This window comes from Megalopta genalis, chromosome 6, assembly GCF_051020955.1.
Source record: "Megalopta genalis isolate 19385.01 chromosome 6, iyMegGena1_principal, whole genome shotgun sequence".
NCBI lineage: Eukaryota > Metazoa > Arthropoda > Insecta > Hymenoptera > Halictidae > Megalopta > Megalopta genalis.
In genome coordinates, this window is record NC_135018.1 from 11,163,539 (window position 1) to 11,186,274 (window position 22,736).

Consider the following 22,736-nt stretch of genomic DNA (forward strand, 5'->3'; position numbering starts at 1 on the left):
CTTTTTTGCGAAACAACTTCTATTTTCCGGCGAGCGTTCCCAATGATTTACTGGGCACGAGCTATGGGCGTCAGAGGCGCGATGATATAAAGGTGAGTGGTGCCCTTTGAAAACTTTGTGATCCATCTTTGCTCGTTGATACACACAGAGTGTGACAGATTATGGCAGCGACCCGGCGCGCGACGCCCTGTTATAAGCGTCGCGGGCGCAGAATTATTGCTCTCTGAGATTCGCGTAATACGTCGAAATTTATGATTCGCTGATATATATTTGTCTGCACGTCGCGACGGCCTTGGTTATTGACTTGAAGGCAGCATCAATCGTAAGACCGAGCTTTCAATTATGGAATATTTACCAGCGTATATTATTGGTTGTCACGAAACGAAGGGAGAAGGGCACCACACACACACACGCTCGCCGGATATTTGCAATTTCTCTGTTCCCCGACTCGGTGTACATTTTTCAACGGTAATTTATAACTTTATAACATAGTCGAAGTATATGAATGATTAATGGCTACTTGGAAGGGAGGTGTAGACTGTGCGAGACTGCTGCATGGTTCTGTTCGTTTGTTGCGAGAAATCTGGAGGTTTATTTGATAATCTCGACCACCCCTTTTGTTTATTTATTATTCTTCCATGAATGAATAATTGCGCTGTTATCTGCTAGGGTAGGCTTAGTGATAAATGTCAATTGCGAGAAAATGTCTGCAAACATTTGAAAGTTGAATATTTGTAATTAAGTCGTTTTAACACAGTCAGGAATGTTATGAAAGATGTACGTTCATTTTATATGTATACAATCTCGATGTGAGTTATATGTATAATTTATTAATACATACAATGAATTTTGATTTACACTCATTTATATTATATTGATTTTTAATAATATAATAGATATATAGATAAAAATAAATATATAGATATATAGATAGATAGATAATATTATTACTTGAAGAAATGTGCTGTAATATACAAGGTGGGCCGGAATTCGTAGTACAGCCGAGCAGAGGGTGATTCTACATAAAACAATAGGAAACAAATTTGGTATAACATTTTTTTGTCCGGGGCCTCCGTTTTCGTGAAAATCGTCTTTAAAGTTTGTTCATCTTTGTAAAGGATTTAGGTGTCGTCTACTCTTCTACCGCAGTTGACTCCGGCTGAGATAGTGTTTACAAACATTAATTGCTGTGAACTATGTACCTAGTAAATGGAATGTTTCCATCAGTGTCAATGTTTGCAAACATTATCACGGACGGAGAGGCAACTGCGGTAGAAGAATAGACACAATTAAATCCTTTACAAAGATGAACAAACTTTAAAGACGATTTTCTCGAAAACGGAGCCCCGGATAAAAAAATGTTATACCAAATTTGTTTCTTATTTTTTCACGTAGTATTACACTCTGCTCAGTTGTGCTACGAATTCTGGCCCATCCTGTATACTACAATACTAAAATAATATGATAATAGTAAAACAATGTAATAAGCAAGGATTCATTACATTTCTGTAATTATTTTATCAGAAGCATCATTAACATAAAAAAGTCGTACCATGCAAAATTTAGGTAGATGTATGTTTGGTACGAGTTTATCATTACAAGCAGAGATGCTTACAATGTACGCGAATATTGACTTATAAAGTATGCTGTAACTTCGTCACTGTTTAAGATACAACAATGGAATTCACAAGATATGTATAAAAAAGATCGTGGAATCTAATCGTTGCATTAAACAGTACAATTTCAAAAACGAACATTAGCATTAGTCGTTCTGCATTTTTCTGTCTAAATAAGTGAGAAGAAACGAAACTACTTAAGAATTCATTGGAAGTATGCTGCTTCAGTTGATTATGCTGATTAGATTCAGTATTCATTTTTGTATTATCGAAGCAAATAAAAGAGCACTCGTCAGTTGGATGGGGGATCGGAGCGGACTTATACAATTTTTTCAGAATTTGTTTTCGCGCGTTGTTTTCCCCCATTCTGTAAACGTTATTCGTTTATCTTCCAGCGAGCTACGAGAAACTGCGACAGAAATAAAGTTTTGCAGGTTGCGAAAGTTTGGCGACGGGTAAGGAGGAAACCGAGACTGTAAACAACATGGTAACGCAGTTTCGTTGAAGCGCAGTTGTCCTCGTTTACACAACGTTCGATTTCCGGATTATTATCACCGGCGAGAAAGTTTGCGCGCTTATAATTTGCATTTCGATATATTTCCCGTAATCCTATTCTGTCAAAGCCACAGCCGCTCTTATCCACTTATCTCCCTGCGTTAAATAGAGTTTAAATTCTCTGGCCTGCTTCTATGCGTAAATCTTAGTAGTTATCAGACGCCGCTGATAAATGTTCGTCGTACAGATACTAGGTTAAAAAAGGTTTGCCGTAATAAAAATAACCCGAAAATATACAAGTCTAATCAGCCACGGAAACGCTGGTAATAAACGGAATCCCGCGATCACGATGTAAAACCGAATTCTAATCGACGAGCAGTTCTTTGGTGACGGTGAATCTGCGTTATAAATTTCTTGTCGTATATAATTCTTAATGCAACGCTCGTACGAGCGAAATCAATTTTCAGTTTGCAATTCAAAAGACATGTCAAATATCTATTTAAGCAACGGAACGAAAACCAGTTATTCTCTAAAAGAATATACAGTAGCGGTCATGAATTTAAGACGATGAATGATCATTTCAATTATACGCATATATTCTATAACTGTTACTTATTTACTTTGTTTCTTTCGCTTTTAAATCTATAGTTGCATGACGTTTTTAGACTTCCCCGACTTCTATGAACGACGGACAATAGCTAACGACTGCCTAGCGAGAAACGCTTCACGAACTCGAGTGTTATTTTACAAAATAACATTATATTAATATTATATTAAATTTATTTCTTTTTGCTAATCTTTACCTTAATTGTTTGAATATTATCGATAGAAGGGTATAATTGAATAGCGATAGAACAGAATAAATCTTCATGGCGGGTCTGAGACGATATTACGAGGCAAAGGGATAATTTTTTTGTCCGCTAATGTAGTTGTCGAGAAAATTGCGCGACGCATTTAACGAAAGTATCCAGGCTCGTATAGGCAAGAAGAAATGTATCAGCACGAGTTAAAAAAGGAAAACAGGAAATAAAATTACACGACCTAGACGGGATCGCATCTTCAGCAATAAAGCGCTCTCTATCGGAAACAGATTACCGAGGGAAAAATTGAAGATGGATTGAATGTGGAGGCGTTGAAAGGGGAAGAAGAATAGAACCATCGCCACACGTTCATTTGAACTGGCGCAGTGCTTCGCGTGAGAGATGGACAGAAAGAAGAAGCGTCGGAGAGGGTGAGTAGGAGAAAGAGGAAGAATTCGACGCACGGCTCGCCGTCTATCAGTGACAAAGGATTCCCAGAAGATACCTGCACGTCTTATTCGGAAAATTTACTCGGGAAAAGTATGTCAAGCTCGAGCTCCTCGTCCTTACCCGGCCATTGTGTTTCTACTCTATACCACTTGATGCGACGCCGCGCCGCGCCGTCTAGACGGCAAAAACTCCTGGAAAATGATAGAACTAAGGAACTGGAAGTACGTAATAGACAGGGAAACCGGGAAAGGGGCACCTCCGACCAATTTGTCTCACAAACAACTGCTCGTGCCACACAGAGGTCAAGCGTGTGTAAAGTAATTTACATTAATGTTCGATCACTGGAGCAATCGCGACGATCATACGTGGTGTGATCAAGAAGAAGCCGGTCTCTTTCTGTGCACATAAAGATCAATCGCTTTGTGAGTCACTTTGAATGTCTCAACGTGTAAGATGAGTAATTTAATAACAGTGTGATTGCATTATTTCATCGCATCGATATAAGTAAGTTACCGTAAAATTGATCTCGACCTTGAAAAATCAAGATTAAACATTTTCTCCGTTGCATCGTATTCTACTCATCATTGAGATCAATAGAATTTACATTTACATTGATTTCAGTAAATAAAAAGAAAACTTTCGATTTTTGCATTGAATTTTCAAGATCAAGATCAATTTTGCGAGAGGAGAGAAGTTTAAAAGGGTAGAAATGTTGATTTTTAATGCCTCTGCGATACAGCCTTGCTTTGACAACAAGCTTGGCATTCGTTCTTTATTTTTAACTCCGTTGTCAAATAGCTTGTAGATCCCATTAACATATTTACTCCTTTTCGAGTGGTAAATTTATTACTGCCATTAATCATTGCGGATCATTAAAATTCAATTGCATCAGTTGCTTGCGTAGGAGTTGTTAATGATCGTGAATGTGACAATGAAATTAGTAACACCGTATTGTTGTCATTTTATATTACTCTGTTTTGATAGAAATGGAGCGTGTTTCGCTTTGCGGAACGAGCAAGAGTACAGATTATATCAGAGAGAAATAGTATAAATATAAATAAAAGAAATAGTATATATAAAGTAGGTATTAGCAAACAAGTGGATATTTTCTACAGAAAACCGCGATACGCTGGACAATGTTTCCACAGTGAACACCTCAGGGTTCCTCGGTCCATACACTTTCTCTGCTCGCTGTATCTTAAGCAGGCAGTCGCAAAAAATATGCAAACCTGCGGGAACGATCGTAACTTTACGATCCTGGAAAATGACGACAAGTTGATGGCTCGGAAGTTAAAATGCCTGTTTTTACACTAAGCGTTAAACATTCCGAAGGCTGTAATTCATTGCTACATACATAATGTTAATACGATAAGAATACATTTGCCAGCCATAAACGTTTCTCTCAGCACGGGGCTACTACTTTGACCGGAGACATATTGAAAACATGATGTTGAATGTGTCGGCCATTATTTTCAATTGCAAGTGTAATTGCAATGGTTTGATGTTTTCTTTATTCAGATCAATTTTCGTTCGACCACAACCTATGAATATTCTAAAAATGTAAATGCAGTAATAATTACCGACCAGACATACTTTTTGTCATCTTTCTTACTCTTGTAATATATCATTATGTGAAATCATAATTTCATTCAGCAGATGTTATGCACTTTCATTTATTATGGAGTATACGTTACATGTGATTCAAGCAATTACTTATAATCTGTGGCACTCTGGTACCTGTATGATTCTTATTTTCTTATTCTTTTAAAAACACCGATCGCTCTGCGATTTGTTTGTTATAATTTGAGCACAGTCGTCGGCGCATTGTTTCGCTCGATGACTGTGAAACACAGAACGAAGCATAAAATGTTACGCTTGTTATAAATTGCAAAGCCACAGGGAAAACAGTGGATTCGGGAGCAGATCAAACAGACGGGGAAGTTATGTCGTGAATGCGAGGGGAGATGCACCGGTGGTGGGTAGAATATGGTATAAAGGAGTTGCCGCGGAAAGAAGTCGAATAATACTGGTGAATAGACGAGAATGCGGCAAAGGCTGGAGGAAGGAAAATTACAGAGTGAACTTAAGAGGAGATAAGAAATTATTTGAAAGATACCCAAAAGATGAGGGCTGAAGTTGGAACGGAATAAAAGCAGCGGCGGGCCAGATACGTTGTACCAGAATGGTATTAAAAGAAAGTAGAACCGAGTGGAGGAAAAATAAAGTCGAGAAATGGGAACAGCGCTCGGACAGCTTCCTATTGGTCAACAAACGATACGCAACTAGGAAAAGAGAAAGCACGATTTAACAGGGGAACTTTTGAAGCGATTAGTTCCGAAGAAATTGCAAGTGCAACGAGATCAATTTAATGCAGAATGAAATGCTGAAAGATAACGAGAACAAATCTGGCAGGTATCTGCGCACTGGTTGTATTGTTTCATCAGGTGTCGGAGGAAAAATATTTATCATTTGACTTGAAGGTATTTTGTTGTTTAAATATTGACATTTGTGAAAAATGTATGTGCCGTTTCAAATACACTCGTAGCCGCAGTGATATAAGGTGGTTCATAAATGCTACTGGATAGAATCGAATATGTATTCGAAAGAAATGACGAAAACGATTTTCTTGCTGAAACTGTGTAGAATTTCGCAAGCTGTGTCTAAATATGTATCTGAAAGGAAAAGTAAATATAATGCCACAATAGCTTAACGTTAAATTATTAATGAAGGAATAAGAAACTTTATCTCACCAAAGATTGGGTTCGTTAAAAATCAGACAAGCATATTGCACGTTTCGTGTGCCTGGATGCTTTCGACTTGAAAGTTTAAAGCGACAGCGTATGTTCAATTCGAAAAGAAGGTAATGCGAACGCGAACATAGGATGTACTCACCAGGTGTGATATTCGGGAACGGTTGTCCGGGCAACGAAGGCGGATGTTCGTCTTCCGGAGAGCGTTCCGAGGCGTAACCTTGATCCTGCGGTTCCCCGCCGGCCAGTTTGCTCAATTTAAGATCGATGCACTTGCTAAGTTGTTGCCGATGCCTGACTAGTTCGCAATCGGGTTTATGCACAATTTGCATCAGCAAATCGTTCTCGGTGGCGTCGGGGATGCTGGGCTGTGAGGACGAGGAATTGATATCGGAAGCCTTCCTGCCGTTTCTGGTGTCCTGCTTTCGTTTAGGCAGCGTGCCCACCAGGTCAAGATCCGAATTCCGATGACATCTGTCTTCCAGGGACGAACCACGGTTGTATCTCCTCGAGGAATCGCTGGATACTGTGTCGGTGCTTCGGTTCCTTCTCACGGAGTCGAAATTTCCGTGGCGACATCTCACCAGATCAAGGTCGCTCTGCTGATACCTGCCAGAAAATAGATCGCACGTGCAGTTTCAACCACCAGAACAGACGTCTAGATACAATCCTTGACAAGATATATTTCGCGTGGTTTATCATTAGCACGTTAAGTGCCGTTAAGTCCCCAAAATTGCCACAATATCATAGTAATTCAATCAATGAAACTGAAACTAGAGAGTTAAAATTTATCGCAGTGGGTGGTACTTCAATTCTTTTGCATTCTAAACGTCCCAGTAATATTAAGAGTGTTCAATATACTAAAATAAAAATGAATTTTGAAAATTAGTCAAAAATTAGTGTAATCCATATGTGATCGACTCGGCTCGCAACATGGGAATGGGACAGGCAATTGTAGTGACAAAGCTCATTATATATGTATTAAGAAAATATATACGATTATATTAAGAAAATGTTAGCAAAAAGAGAGATATGTTTGCTTTTTTATAAGCCAAGGAAAGAGAAAATTTAATATTGATTTGTGAAAGGACTATTGATAATATTGATTTGTGAATGTTGTGCAATATTTTTTGGCAACCTCTCTTGTGTTATAAAATTCATAATAATTAGAACTACATCGTTTTTATGATTGTTGTGGAAAATTTTGGCGTTGATTAATCTGTCCTATGTTACATCTTTGTAAGAGACTTTATACCGAATAAAAATCCATTCAGTTCATCATATCATCAATTTTCTTGTACTTATTCTTGAATCTACTTTTTTGAGATCAAGATTATCAACAACTAATAACGTATATTGACTAAAAGAAAGTTAGAATTTAGATTCTACGTTCATAGTCATGTTTCGAAATGAACCCAAGTCCTGCTATTCGGGATAACAACAAATAGGCTAACGAAAACGTACTTAAACGTATATGATTGTTAGTTTATTAAAATGATTGTGAACCTACCTCCAAGGATCATTTTCATCTATGGAATCTTGCGATCGATGTTTCACAAGGTCTAACGCTCCAGTTGGCCCTCCATCTGAGAAGTGAACGCCCAACGACCGTTTCTTGTGTGGCAACGTTCCACCAAGATTCCCGGCAATAGTATCAGTCATTATGTTATTGTTCTCTTTCGAATCGTCATCCAGCACGTCCTTGTCATCCAGATGGTTGGGCAATGAGCCACAGAATTTATATCTACACAAAATATTGCTTTTCGTGAATACGCGATAACTGCAGATACTATGAAATATACAATGGATCATAAGTTGTGCTACCGTTTCACAAAATAACTTTGCGAATGCTCGTTCAAATTCAAGTTTTAAGAGGTAGTCGTTGAAAATAGCAGTCGTTCAAAAACCCGTAATTTTAAAAGACAAAAATACATTTTATAGTTTATTGTATAACCAAAAGGTGAGTGCAAATATAATATAATAAACAAATAATAATGTTATTAATTATACGATAACGCGAGCAAGTATTTATGTTCACGCTTTTATCAATATTCAAGAAATGTTAATTTGCTACAATTAACTCTCTATGTTCTCGTGCATTCAAAACTCTGAAGGTTAATTGTCTTAATTGTTGTTTTTATCGCCAAGTGTATGTTTAAACTACAGATGAGAATATTTTGTATTCATGGCAGTAAATAGCCTGTAGATCTTTTGCGTTCATAGTTACTTTCCTGGATAATATGTAACGAAATAAAAACTTCCACAATAATTAGTGCAATTACTTCTAGCTAATGGAACTGTTATTAGAAGACGTTTCCACATATTTCTAATTTCCAAATATTAAACATTTTTTTTTGCTGAATACACTATTATATTTTTGTAAAATTTTAAGCGTACCACATGCCAACCAACAATAATTTATTTGTGGATTCTCTAATTAAGGTCAGCAGCGTCACTGTGAACAAAATTATAAGAACATTGAAATAACAGTTTATCTAATACTGTAGAAGAAGATATATGTGTTGTTTTAAATCGCAGAATTATTGGGAAGGTTGAAAAGAGAACCATACTCTCACAAAAATGTCGTAAATTTTACGATTGCATTAAAAAAGATGTTACATTTTGATAGCTTATCGTTATACTTGTAGGAAAAATGTGGTCATATTACTCTTAAAAAGAGATACATGTCCTGTCCCATTTTTTGTATGCCTTTGTATATGACATACCCACATTGACAAATTATTTACAGCTCAGTTAGGTCAAATTTATTTTTTAAATTGTTCTTTCGCATGTTATTGAGTATATATACTGAACATTTTGTTCTGCTTTATAAGAAATTAAATTTTGCACATTTGTTCTCTCGAAGAAGGTAGCATTACATTGAAAATACCAAGTACAAAGTGTGAACTAAGAAACAATTTTCTAATTTATGTTACTGCTGACTTTACGCCGCTGGCAAACGAGGCGCGAAGCTGCTGCAAGAAAATGTATCGTCTATGTTTACATAATTTACACGCTTCAATGTCTCCTTGTTTTTCTGGTTCGGGTGAGCGTGTTTAAACGGGGATTCTTGTATTACAGAATAGGATAGTGGAGCTAACGATACAATTTATGTAAGAACTAACTACTATCTTATTAATTATTATGTTCGCGAAATGTTGATATCCCAAGAAAACCAGAATTCACGATTTTCATTGCGTATATCTCAAGAACAATATTAAAAAACGCACATTTTCTTTCACGTTTCCCACTGTGAAGAAAGTATTTAGTAAGTAAATATAACAGTAGCACAACATAATCTCACACAAATCTAATTAAGAAAATATCGAATATGCATTGGTCAGTGATGTTTATGTGTAAACATAATACACATGTAAATATTGATCTTATTTGTCTATACTTTATCTGCTTTTTTCTTTATTTCTCGAATCACTTTAGAATGACTTATGTACTATCAATTAATACAATTTTAATGATCTCGAAACAAAATGAGCGTAAGAGCGTAAGAAGTAAAGGCTACTAATTGTAGAACTTTCGATCGCAACCGTAGTATAAAACATACTAATGCGCTGAAAGTGTTTACACGTCATTTTCAAGATTTCTAATTAGAGCCTGCTTTGTAGACGGTTCAGGAATCGGTGATTAATTACGGACAAATTTTCATAATGGAACAGCTTTAGGATCCCGTGGTTCACTTTGCGTTATCGTTGCGTTTAAATGTAACGCGATCCGTCAGACGTGATGCGTGGTTTACTGCAAATTATGTCGAAATCGTTCACGCCGTTTGCACGTGACATTATATTAGCAAGACTACGTTCACTGTCGGCAGCGGTAGCAACCAGGACGTTCAACATTCACGGAAATGTATTGTACGCGGGACGTTTTACCTCCGATTTTGCGAACGAATTATGACAAAATGATCGGTTAATTGAATTTTTTCGGAAACCGCAGAAATCTCGTCGCGCCGTATCTTCATCTTATACGACAAATTATAATTTATTAGTAGATTGCGATTTTACGGTTTTTACGATGCATATTTATAAATTCTACAATTTTGTTTTAGGGGAAGAATGTGTAGGCGTTTGAAACAGTAGAAAGTTTAAAAAATGTAAAAATACGTAATTATCAACTTATTTAAATTATTAAAGAAAAAAATGTTTATTTTAGATAAAAATCCATTGTCTGTCTAATTGCTTATAATTTCCATGTTCATTTGTTACTTTTTGATCTACGATATTACATTATTGTCACTACAATTTATATAATACAGTGGTAGGAATAATTATAGACTCGAAGTAACGTCTACATTTTTAGTGGTATTTAAACAAAAACTTAATAAAACATCAAATTTGTATATCTGTATATTAGAAATAATAGAAAATAGGAATATACAAATATAGTTTCTTTTTTTTATTTTTATTTGAACGTGAGTAGAAATGTAAAAGTTACTTTGAGTTTATAATTATTCACAGCACTGTGGATGACCTCCTTTTTAGCTGAAACACCCTTTATATTTAAAAAAGAACTTAACAAGATATGGTATATAATTCTATTTTCTATTATTTCTAATATAGAAATATACAAATATGATATTTTGTTATGTTTTCGTTTAGATATCATTAACAATGTAAAAGCTTCTTTGAGTCTATAATTATGCACACCAGTGTATGTATATGCTAGTATTTTGTTCAAAGACTACAAAGTCCTAATTTTGGCCACTTCATCATCATCATCATCATCATCAGTATGATCTTTGTGTATTCCAGATCTTCTTTAGATTCTTTCTATATATTTTCCGACATTTAAGTGTTTTCGTGCTTTCGGTGACATTTACATTGAGGATATCTAACAGTTTTGATACTTCACTCAGCTCAATGTCCGAGATAAATTTAATGTCCGAGATACATTTTACAGCCACGTGCCTATAAATAGAACTACCGAAAGTAGACGATCAGCTTAATAAATAGATGAATCAAAGAGAGCAAAATGTGATGTGTTAATCGGTGTTCGGTTAAACGAGGTCCAACCGTAGTAACGTGCCACAATGAATGTAAGCTCGGTGATTCTATGTCGGCAATATTAGTTGACAGATGAAATTACATGGTTAAATGAGCAGTTTCGCCGAGTATAACAACAGCACTTACGCAAATGAAATCAAAATGCGGGCGCCTTTTAACGTTTTTCTCTCTTTCTTCAACGAGCTACCCTTCCATTTGGCTTCCTCCTCGCAACGCCGCCGGTATCCGTTTTCGTGCAAACGAGGATTTAATGGTAAACGACCTAGTTCCGCGACTGACCGACCTTAAAGGAACTTTAAATTATCTCGTGACCAACTTGTTATGCCAAGTTATGTCACGTTATTCCTGGTTGTTTCAGCAACACCGAGTGCCGCCATGTAATAAGGAATTTTCAACGGTGCGTCGTTTAATCCCGGTTCTAAACAGCTTCATCTCTAGTTCGATGTTTCCGTACGTGTATCACTTTAACGTGATATTGCTACCTATTCATTCTACCTGAATTAGAGATTATAAAGTCTAGAATAACCAAAATCGGCAAAATGATGGATTCAAAATTTGTTGTTTTATAATTATTCAGCTCGTAAAGATGTTTTAACGGATAACTACCGAATACATTTCTGTATTCAGGATCATTTTGTAAAAAAAATTGTACAATATCTTGATAAAATCTTTGTAACATATTCTTTCAATAATTATCAACTCATTAAAGTTATTAGAAAACGAAATCGATGTCTTTACAGCTTCTGTATCTCGCAGTTATTGTAGTCAGTCTTTATTTTGCATAAACGTTCACGGTTTGCCGAACACATTTAGAGCTTGGTTATCACAGAGATAATTATCTGACTGAGTATCGTAGTAATTTGTACGATTGTTAAATGAGTAGCGAAACAAATGAAGGACAACGGGGAAAATCTAGCTTCAAAATTAGTCATAGTATTGTTTCAACGGGATGTATTTTATTAGAGAAACACGAGATAAAATTTTAGTCCGACAAATGTAAATGTATTTATAAGGCGATTCATTGAAGTAATGAAATCATTGCTCGTTGAACTGAAGAAAACATTTTGTAACGAGTAAATATCGCTTGGTTGAAGTTGTTAATTTTGATTCAATTACTGTCGGTTCGTTCAGGTGCAATGGTCGTCATGTAATTAATATTTAGCTCATCGATTTAATGGATTTTATTTCAACCTTTATTGTTATACGCATGTGTTGCTGCACAGATTCCAATTATATTTGTCTTCTTCAAAAACTCGTATCAATGTAATTGAAGTTAAATTGAAATTGACATCGATAATTATATGGAAATTGATTATAAATTATATAATTGATTATATAATTGATTCAATTACGATCACAAACCGATTTTTCCTTTAATTCTCTCAGACGAAAGTTATTTAAACGGCTGTGAATTTATGGATATAGAAAATTATTTCGCTATTCTTTAATTAAAACAGTAACTCTATCCAGTACCACTGCTTTGCGGTTGTTTTATTGTTTTCTCCGCAAAACTGTTATCTAACAATTTTTCCGATACCATGAGTGTGCTTTGCAGCCAGATTGTATTACGTAGAAGAATTTCACGTTCAGGTCAAAAGAGGATTTTATTCGTGCGAAAGCACTGCAGCGTTCGCTTCGCTCAATTATCTTAACTGTCTCATCTTCCTGGTGGAATTTAATTACAACGCGTTTCCGGTTCAGCGTTTTAACTCTAACGCAGTTTGTAACTTAATCAAAACAATCTAGCGTATATTGTTTTTAATTCGTAGGAAATTAATTATGTGAACTTATGGACCTATCGTAGTTGTGGTAGCAGTTCATTTTTTATTTAATAATTAGTATTTTCCGTGGAAAACATCAGCGAAATATAATATCGTCTAACGTAGGTGTTTAAACGTGCGAAATTAGGTTTACAGATTCTGTTCTATTAAGATTCGTGAACAAAGCTCGAGCTTTTCGCAAAGTTCATTCTACATGTATGTACGTTTAAACGGATCGGCGCGGTTCGACGGCACAATATTGCATAAGGACAATGTTTGGTTTACGTTCAATAGTGCAGTGGACATTTAACGCGCTTGTCAACTCTATCTCGATTGTGTTAGCATGTGAACAGCGTTCAATCAATGGAATGAAAGTTAGTCGAACGGAATCGAATGTATCTGTCCTAAGAACCAAGAGTGCAGGATTTAGATTTACATTAACAAACGAATGTTAATAAATTCGGCGATCGGTAGATCGTTCTATCGTCAAATTTATTTCTCCTATTATTATCTACCTCTAAAACTTGTGTCTAAATCATGGTTCTATGCACTTATTTAGAAAGATTTACAATTGACATACAAAAGTATCAAGTGGAGCCATTTTTAATTTGCTGAAACTGTTAGTTTACTGTTTACTTCGCCATAAAAATAGTTCGTTTAAAACCATACGTGGTGGGTGAAAATGAATAGAAAAGTTAAGAAGTTGATAAGTTAAGTCTTGTATCATCGAAGTTAAAAAGATCCCTAATTGTAGATTTTACATTGTTAATTCCGAAACAAAGCATTGCAGCCTGTGTGTTACACGTTTTCTTTTTTTCTTCTCTCGTACGTATATATAAATCTCTCCCTCAATATTCGGGTACCTTTCAAAACACAATAAGTCTTTTAAAATCGAACAAAATGATTTTTCTGAAATGTTAGGCAGACTAGTTTATTAGATAAGTAATAAAATAATTTTTACAAAAAAAAATGGCAATTGGTTGGAGTAACAAGGCAAATAAAAAGATGTCTTCTTTAACTTTTTTTTCATCAGAACCTAGAACATCAAAATCGATGAACATAGTTATGAGCTACGATCATTAAAAGATGTAAAAATCTCCAGATTTCTTATAGTTATTTGTCGAAAATTGTGAAAAAAGCTCCGAATTTCATTGTATTTACTTATTTGTATCTCGTAACAAAAAAAACGTTCGTCGACGTTATTTCAACTTTCATTCTAGGCTTCGATAAAAAAGTTGAAGAAGACATCATCTTTTCGTTTTTTTTTCTCATTCCAACCAATTTCAATTTTTGCCAAAATTGCTCTGAAAAGTTACTCTATAATACTGAGAAAGTTGTTCCATTTTAAAAGGTGTCTGAGTCGATGCTGGAAGAAGAATAAGAGACCGGAGCGAATGCTAGCATTACCTTTCTCTCTGCGCGCTGGAACAGGGAACCAGAATCTTGCCCATGCTGTTCAGCTTCCCTTTGGGTTCGCACAGATTGCCGGAGGATTGGGTCCTGCGGCCCGTAAGGCCCTTCCCGTTATGACGACTCAAATTCGAGCCCATGGTCGTCTGTTCGTCCTCGACTTGACTCTCGTTCGTCCCGTTCTCTTGATTCCTGGTGTTCACGGCATTTCCTGGCCGGTTCTCCTTGTTCGGCCAGTCGAAATACTTGTTGATGTCCTTCGCATTGACCTTGCAGGATATCGGCGGCGGCGGTGGAGCTGGACGGGTCCGTTTACCGGTGGGCACTGCTTGCAACTGTTGATGGTAACCTCTGCGCCGATTACCCGGCGATTCGCTGCTCAACGAAAGTGTCTGCGTTTTCCAGCTATCCTGACCTCCGCTCGTAGGTGGAACTGTTACGACTTCCTCACCTGTAACAATCGTACGAATTCTGCTTTACAGTTTGCCCCGTGACGTTCAAGGTCCGCGGGAAATGAGGAACTGTTAACGAAATAGTTAACGACTCCATGCTCGTTTCAACAGTAAACCTACTATAACGTAAGCTTGTAATCTTTATTATTTCGGCAATTTGAAAATAAAAATGCAAGACCGGTCATTTTGATCGGTTCGGTAGTGTTAGTGTTAAACTGGCCACGGAAATGAGGTAACTGGACTGCGGATTTTAGGAATTTCTAATGAAAATGAGTGAGTGAGATTTCAAACAGTAGACAAATTGGAAGAACTTAAGAATACAGATTACTTACGTCTTGGACAAACTATTAAAGAAAAAAATAAATTACTATGTATTCTACTTTCTGAGTCTTGAAATGGACGCGAACGATTTTTATTTCGCACGAAGAATCACAGTCTAATAACGTAATGCTTCCATAGTAGGCGCATTAGATCATTTCACGATGGGCATAGTGGTTGCGACACACATGACTCTTGTGTGTCAGTTTACTTATATATATATATATATATATATATATATATATATATATATATATATATATATATATATATATTTGATCTGCGAAGTATGAATTTGTTTTTTGAATCAGCGGAACATTATATAGACGGTTGGGTACAATTAAAAACTAACCACATTTCTGACTTGCGAAGTTTAAACAAATGTTTTCATATCGTTCCGGATATAATATATTTCACATAGTTTTAAACTTGCAATAATTTGCAGTTTCGATTTTGCAGAATTCTGCAGTTTCGATTCCTGCTGTTGAAAGTTCTCTCCAGTTTACCGCGTCCGGTGCAAGCGCATTTTGAAAACACGAAACGAAAAGAATCGCTGATTTACCGCAAGCAGACGCGACTCAAAACAATCAGATTCCTTGTTCCGTTCGAATGTTTTAAAGCTTCGTTGCACGGAATGCAGCATTCAGAGCGTATAACGCTAACGTTATGTTTATCGGGTCCGATTCACAGGCGCCGCACTGTATTACGGCGCGATAGTAATATCCCCGGCACACGAACCACGTTGCATAACTGTATTATTAATGAGAGACGCACGCACGTGCACACACGCGTCAGCACGCATTCATCGAACAGAGCTGAATTGAAAGCGGCTCGGGTTGCTCCCGCTTGTTGCGTTTGCAGACGGCAGCGTTTTCTTCTAATCCGTGAACGGAATCAGCTGGATACCGGGAACAATAACCCAAGCTTAACTTGCTAGGTTTGTGTTAACGTATTCGTTGTCGCATCGGTTTATGTCGCATTGAAACATTCAAAGAGAAATTGAGAAATACACGAAAAAATATGCCCGAAAATAATTAATTAAGAAATGCTAATGATCAGACTACTAATGCAAATAAATAGTGTTATACAATGAGGATATACGAAATTGTATATCGATTTTGTCATGTAGCTAAGGATATTAGTATCCCCTACTTTCATATTTCGTTACTTTCTAATAATATTATATTATTAAATAATTGCTTCTTATCGAATTAGAAATGGGACCTAGGCTGGAATTCTTTCTTTAATTGGTGTGCTTAATTACATAGATTCAGGATTGGCGTACTCAGTGTATTATCACAAAACTAAATTTGAAATGTGAATTGCAAAGAGTAATCGGCGCAACAGCCTAGGTGGCAACTCTTTTGTCTTCAATTTTATTTATTCTGTCGTGAACTTAAAGGATAAGCATAACAAACATTTCGTGTTTCTTACGTTTATTAGATAATATACATTAACAGAACATATATATCAACAGTAGAATAGATTAAAGAGCAACAAATATGACGTTTGTAACAAGTTATATTTAACCTTTATATATTTTACCTTTATGTTCTTTTATTATTATTATTGTACTTTCAGATTTCGCGTACTTCGAGTAACGATCGAGTAACCGTTATTTTGATAAAAGAGTTTCGTATATTTGCATATTCGCATTATGCATATGGCGGTAATTGAGTCGGTTCAAGAAATATGCGAAATGCACTTCGAATGACAGAATAAATTAGTGGAGAAAGGAAAGCCAGCGTTTCACAGAGCATTCATTAATGAAGGATTCACCGTGTATTTGTGTTTTCAGAGTGCCAACAGGAACATCGACGAGACCTTTGTGTTTCATTCTTGAAAATGGAACACAATCAGCTCGTCAGAAAGTATATCGCGTAATTAAGACTGCAAATTAGAAATTGGATTGTGTTGGTTGCTCGTTCTACAGGCTTAATCTTACATCGAGGAAAAAAGGTAACGTCGTTCGCACGATTGTACCTCACTCTGTATCAGAAATTAGGTGAATCTACTTCGTTCTTATTATGTCCTAATTAATATAGTACAGTTACTGATTATTCAGTCAGTGAACTTTGTACACAACGTGTGGTCAATTCTGTTGTGCGATACAGAATTTTAATTAGTCTCCGTCAACATTAATTGACTGAGAAAAAGCATCCAATCGATGTTAAATATATATATATATATATATAATTTACACATTATACGTCGTTTAAACCCAAATGAAATTTTTAAAAAATTTCATCGTTCAATACATTTGGAACCTTTTTATGCTTCGACTATTGATAGATGATTTGTATACAATTTTAGTGCGTTGAATCGAGAATCGTTTTCCAACATTAAGAATTTTTTTCTATACATGTGAATGATACGTAGAACAGTTCTGTAGTTTCACTTAAAACAGTATATTTTTTAATAGCATTATGAACTTTTAATTGTCCTTGAAGACTTTTCGAAGAGAGCAAAACATTAACGCACTAATTTTCCCTGATGTGGTAAAGCATTCTTCTATGTGATAGAAATTAAATGACTGCCATTAGGACTCAGATTTTCATAAGATTAGTGAATGGATTAGAAAATGGATTGTTGGCACAAATATTTCATATTCTAACATAAAACAAAAACATTTTCATTCGAGGGTATTTGAACACTTCGCTCGAAGCACAAATAAATCTTTGAGACTGATTAACTGCAATTATTGCATGTGACCGTAAAGAAACGTACAGCAACTCACAATCATGATATAATGACTGCACAATCCTCTTCATTTTCTCCTCTTTTTTTGTGAACTGAGGATTTCGTAAGTTGTAAGTGATGAAATATATTTGAGCGTTACTGTGCGCACGAGAAGAAAAATAGTTTCCAAACCTGAAACCACCGTTGCATCGGTAGTTGCGTCTTATTAGTGCATGACTTATTTATAACACGCGAGAAATCATTACCAACCAGACATACACGGAACATGTTCCCGTACTTTGGGTGAACTCAATGAAAGTCGAGCATAACTACTTGTCACAAATTCTAATTTTGTGAAAATCCATTATTAATAGATCCGAGAAATTTCATTCGACATCTCATTATTATATTGCGATATGTTCTACATTTACAATTCTCACAAATTCATGAAGCACAGGGAACACATTTATCGTTGACATAAGCGTACAGTTGTACAACAAAAACTGTATTGTTTATAGCATTTAAATAATTATTTAAGACAAAGTAGGTGATTGTGTTTCTTTATTTTACTTCTAATTGCATGCAACGAGGTTTGTAAATAAAATATAATGGACCTGCAGCTTTTTGAATTGCGTTCATAATATACGGTTGCTATGAATCTTCGTCTTGCAGTGCACTCGGACAAGATTCTTTAATTATTAATCCATGTTATATTATAAATTCTTTCTTCCAATTTAATGATTCCGCAAACTGTGCTTATTATACATCCGCAAAGCAGCATTCTTCGCTGTAGTTGTAAAACCGAGACGCTTGTACAAACAAAAGTGATTACAGTTTCCAAGAAAGTCAGATAAAACTCGCAAGTATCAGATAAGATGGTCGTTTACAATGTCAATTTTTGTTATTTCTTTACGGAATTCAATTCTACGGTACGTACGTGTATAATATAAGATAATCGGTATTGTATAATGCATTTCAGAACAATTAAATCTGATAAAACATCTGGCACACTTGTAGACTGTATCGTTATTGTTATACAATTTATTTTATCGTATTGAATTTGTGCCACGCCTAGTCTGTCGAGAGACTTACAAAGCCAGCTTCGTCCCTGGTACCATTTGCAGAGTCAACGTCGAAAAATCGTACGTAATCGAGACGAATTAATGCGAACGATCGATCATGCAACGGATTTCGTAACACGTCGGTGTTACCGGCTTCGGCGATTGTTACACATTCGTGGTCTCGCGAATCCGTTATTAAATTGTAGCTAATTTCCTAAGCCTCTTGTTGCTGGTCGGTAACTGTGCGCGATTCGTTTGCGCAGATAGTTAAATAGATCGTAACGCATTATATTTTTTACGTCGGTACACACCTAACTGCGAACATGGAACGTTACGCTTTGAAAATTTTCTATTCTATTATCGCGGTTTATGGAAAATCTGTTGTACACATAATGACTCAATTGAAGTTAATTAGAAATCTAGTGTGCAAATGAAAAAAAAACCGATATAAAAGAAGTATTGTTATAATACATATATATGATGGTTTCTGTTACAATAGATATTTTTTTATTTATCGAATGCAAAATAGGTAAAGGGAAGAAATTGATAAGTGTATAATTATGAAAATGATAAACGAGTGTACGATTCTTTAATTAGACTTAACAAATGAAACTAGATTTAATCAAATGGTGTTACGTTAGTTAACACGACGCATCAAATAATGTATTAGAAAAAGGTTATAATTATAGCCTAATATAATTCTAACGTTAGGCTTTTTATAGTTTATGTAGCATATATTACCAACAAGTTAATTAACATCCGTAAAATGTGCAAATCTTAATCTTTTTTAATAATCAATATAAGGATAACCAGAATCATTTTTTAATAATTAAAATAAGAGTTGTTTACTGAATTAATTCAGTCTTTTTCTTCTCCTAATGATTTTAATAAGTTGAAAGTAATAGCATGATATTATAAATGTATAAAATCCTTAGCCTGATTATACCCTAACGATGCTTCACAGTTAGTTCGCTAATTTAGTAATAAAGAAGCAATCGAATAAGGAAAATAAGTTTCAGCATAAAGTGAAACATAGGTGTTATCGTATCGTTGTCGAAGAAGTCTAAGCTGTTCTTCTCACCCCACAACCCCTATTATTTGTTATCCTTTTCTCAGAGGAAGTCTTTATCTGTTGCCGCAGTGAGTACGGATGAATTCGGATGTCGTAAAGTTAACAGACGAACTAAATCCGGTGCTTATCGATTGAATCTGATCGGGGTATCTATTCCCTGAGTCCTTACCGGCTTGAATCTAGCTAATCGGGAACAAATTGATCGCGAATCTACTGCTCGATCATGTGCAAACAGTTGTCCAGATACTTCGAAGATATGTCAAATACATGTTCTACCTACATTGAGAGATCGATTGGTAATCCTATTATTATGACCAAGGAGGGTGGAAATCGCAGCTATAGTCATTGAAGGAATCGATCGAACACCGACAATGGAATACAAGCGAGCAACTACAACATTCCCACTACCGAACACAGAAAGTGATTATACGCATGTAATAGTTTATGTTGCTTCGAAAACAGAAATTGCTTCACTGATCGCTACTGTAAACATGATCGATAGGTGTAAACGCGATGTTAATTCAAACATCTTATGGATTATTCTTTCTTTTTAAGAAACAAAATGTTTAGTTGACCACTTAGCTACGTCAATTTATGTTTAAGATCAATTTTGCACAAAATTGCACTGGATGCAGTTTCTTTCGGCAAGTTATTTTAGAATGAATTATTCTAAGATGTGGGAAATTTATAAATATGTTACACAAGCATTTTAACCTAAATCGTAGGAGTATTTTTGTTGTAAGATGTACAATTGCTACTTCCTTATGACGCGTATACACATTGTCCGCAGCTAAGAGGTTAAAATGTGCTTTTAACTCCTGACTAAATTTCAGTTGTAAAATGTGTTATGACATATTCTAATTATAATGGCACAGATGAGAGGTAAAGAGAGGGACTTAGAGCTTTCGAGGGATTTGTAGATAGCACGTCTACAAATAGTCAGGGAGCATATTTAAAAAGGTTGGTCCAGAAATGATTTAGGATATTCTAAAAATATTCGCACGATTTGGAACGGTGAAAAGAATCTGGGGCAACGTCAAACATTATTGGCATCTTAAGAGAAGGACGGATGGATGATCTGAAATTTATTACTTCGAACGGCGTAGTTCTTCTAAATCTCGCAACTGGCGCATCAGCAAGTAAGTTAAGGATTGTATTTTCTGGGGGAAATTAATGTAATTATGCGGTATATAAACTTACAAACAAATCTACGGAGTTTTGGAAAATGAAACGATGAATTAGATAATGAAATAACGAATAATAATATTGAATGTTTGGAAAATATATATCGAAGTATGCAAAAATCAGCGTAGAATAAGTGATGTAAAATATAGCTACAATTTCGAAAGTGACAAAAATAAAAATCTATCAGAGATATCATAGATAACATGTTCAACTTTAAATATTAAACCGTTCGATATTTATTTCGAAGAACAGTTGTCGACAACTGATTGAACGCACATTTGATAGACTGATTTTCTCGCTATGGATGCTTGAAAACCAGAAGCCCAAATCAATCACTGATTATTCACAGACATATTGAAATCACCGACGATATTTTCATCGACACAGGTTTCGACAATATTAACGGCAAATATTTGCGACGAAGCCACGTCGAAGTTGATCATTTTTCATATATCGGTAACAGGGATCCTCTCTTTGCGCAACATCACCCGGAAAAAAACATCCTAACCCAAACTCGATATGTCGATAAATAAACAATGTCGACGAAACTGGTGCGTTGGCACATGATGTCGATCGAAATTCCTCTTGACACTTTAAATCTCTCAGATATTGGAGATAGAATTATTTGTCCAAATTTAAACATAAACTTCCGTGTGTTTATATTTAGTGTACAAAAAGTTCGTATCTACAAAGTGCGAAGTACATTTCAATATTTTGACTGTCACGTCAGTTATATACGTCTGACACATTTTCTTATTAAATCTGAAAATTAATCTTTTCTTTCCTACATTTACGTTATTAAAGCAATTGTTTTGATTTAGTTTGTCTTTTATGGACACCAGTGTGGCAATTAGCGGTCCATAAATTATATCCATTTTATGCGATTTTGTACATTAGCAGACAAAGTGTTAATAAACCCTACATCATCAGTTCTTTATGAGTCGATTAAACCCGACATTACCGAAGGTGCAATTTCCACTTTTGTACAAGCGTTAAGCGTACGGTATTAGGAAAAGTAGTCGACTTGAATGTTTCTGGGGAAAGAAATTCGAAGTGTGAATAAATGCAGATGGTTACCAAAAATTGTAAACCAATTCGCATTATGCGGAGCACGTGCTTCTCAATCAAGCGGCCCGGGGCGTATCCATTCGTGCTGAAACCGTTTCAGGAAAATCCATTCGTATGCCAATTAAACCGAGTCCGACGTGCATTTATTATAGAAAGGTCAAAGGCAGTGGGCGCGATATCGCCTTGGATAATTAAACGACGCTCACTGAAATATCCGACCTACCCCGTTTTACGTGCATTATGCAAATGCTCGTCGATTGTCGTAGTTAACACGGCATAATAATAATAATAATAATATTCGCAGTCTGCAGTAAATTTCAATTCATTCGGTCCCGGGTATTTGAAAAGAGCAGACTTAATTGGAAGATTAGGGGAGCGTTATAATACTTGCATGTGATATTAAGTATTATACAATTAATTAGAAGCGCCATAATATCAATATCATTTGTATCAAAAGAATGATGTCGATTAAATTACTGTTATCCTTTATCGTAATAATTAAATTGTGGATCTTTATGCGAATCACAATTTTTATTGTCTGCTTTGTACAAATTAGAATGAGAAATAAGTTTGGTGTATCTCAACTAGAAAATTCGATGTTT

General features: G+C 35.6%; 1 protein-coding gene across 5 annotated transcripts in view; it reads right to left on the reverse strand.

Annotated features, from left to right (window-relative positions):
- LOC117227272 (uncharacterized) overlaps positions 1–22,736 on the reverse strand; it is a 197,053-nt gene that overhangs the window by 34,939 nt on the left and 139,378 nt on the right. For all 5 annotated transcript variants that reach the window (XM_033482373.2, XM_033482372.2, XM_033482375.2 and 2 more), the window contains 3 exons: positions 14,297–14,750; positions 7,622–7,855; positions 6,254–6,720 (listed from right to left, as the gene is read on the reverse strand). In XM_033482373.2, coding sequence (XP_033338264.2) covers positions 6,254–6,720; positions 7,622–7,855; positions 14,297–14,750 — 1,155 coding nt within the window. The remainder of the gene's footprint in view (positions 1–6,253; positions 6,721–7,621; positions 7,856–14,296; positions 14,751–22,736) is intronic.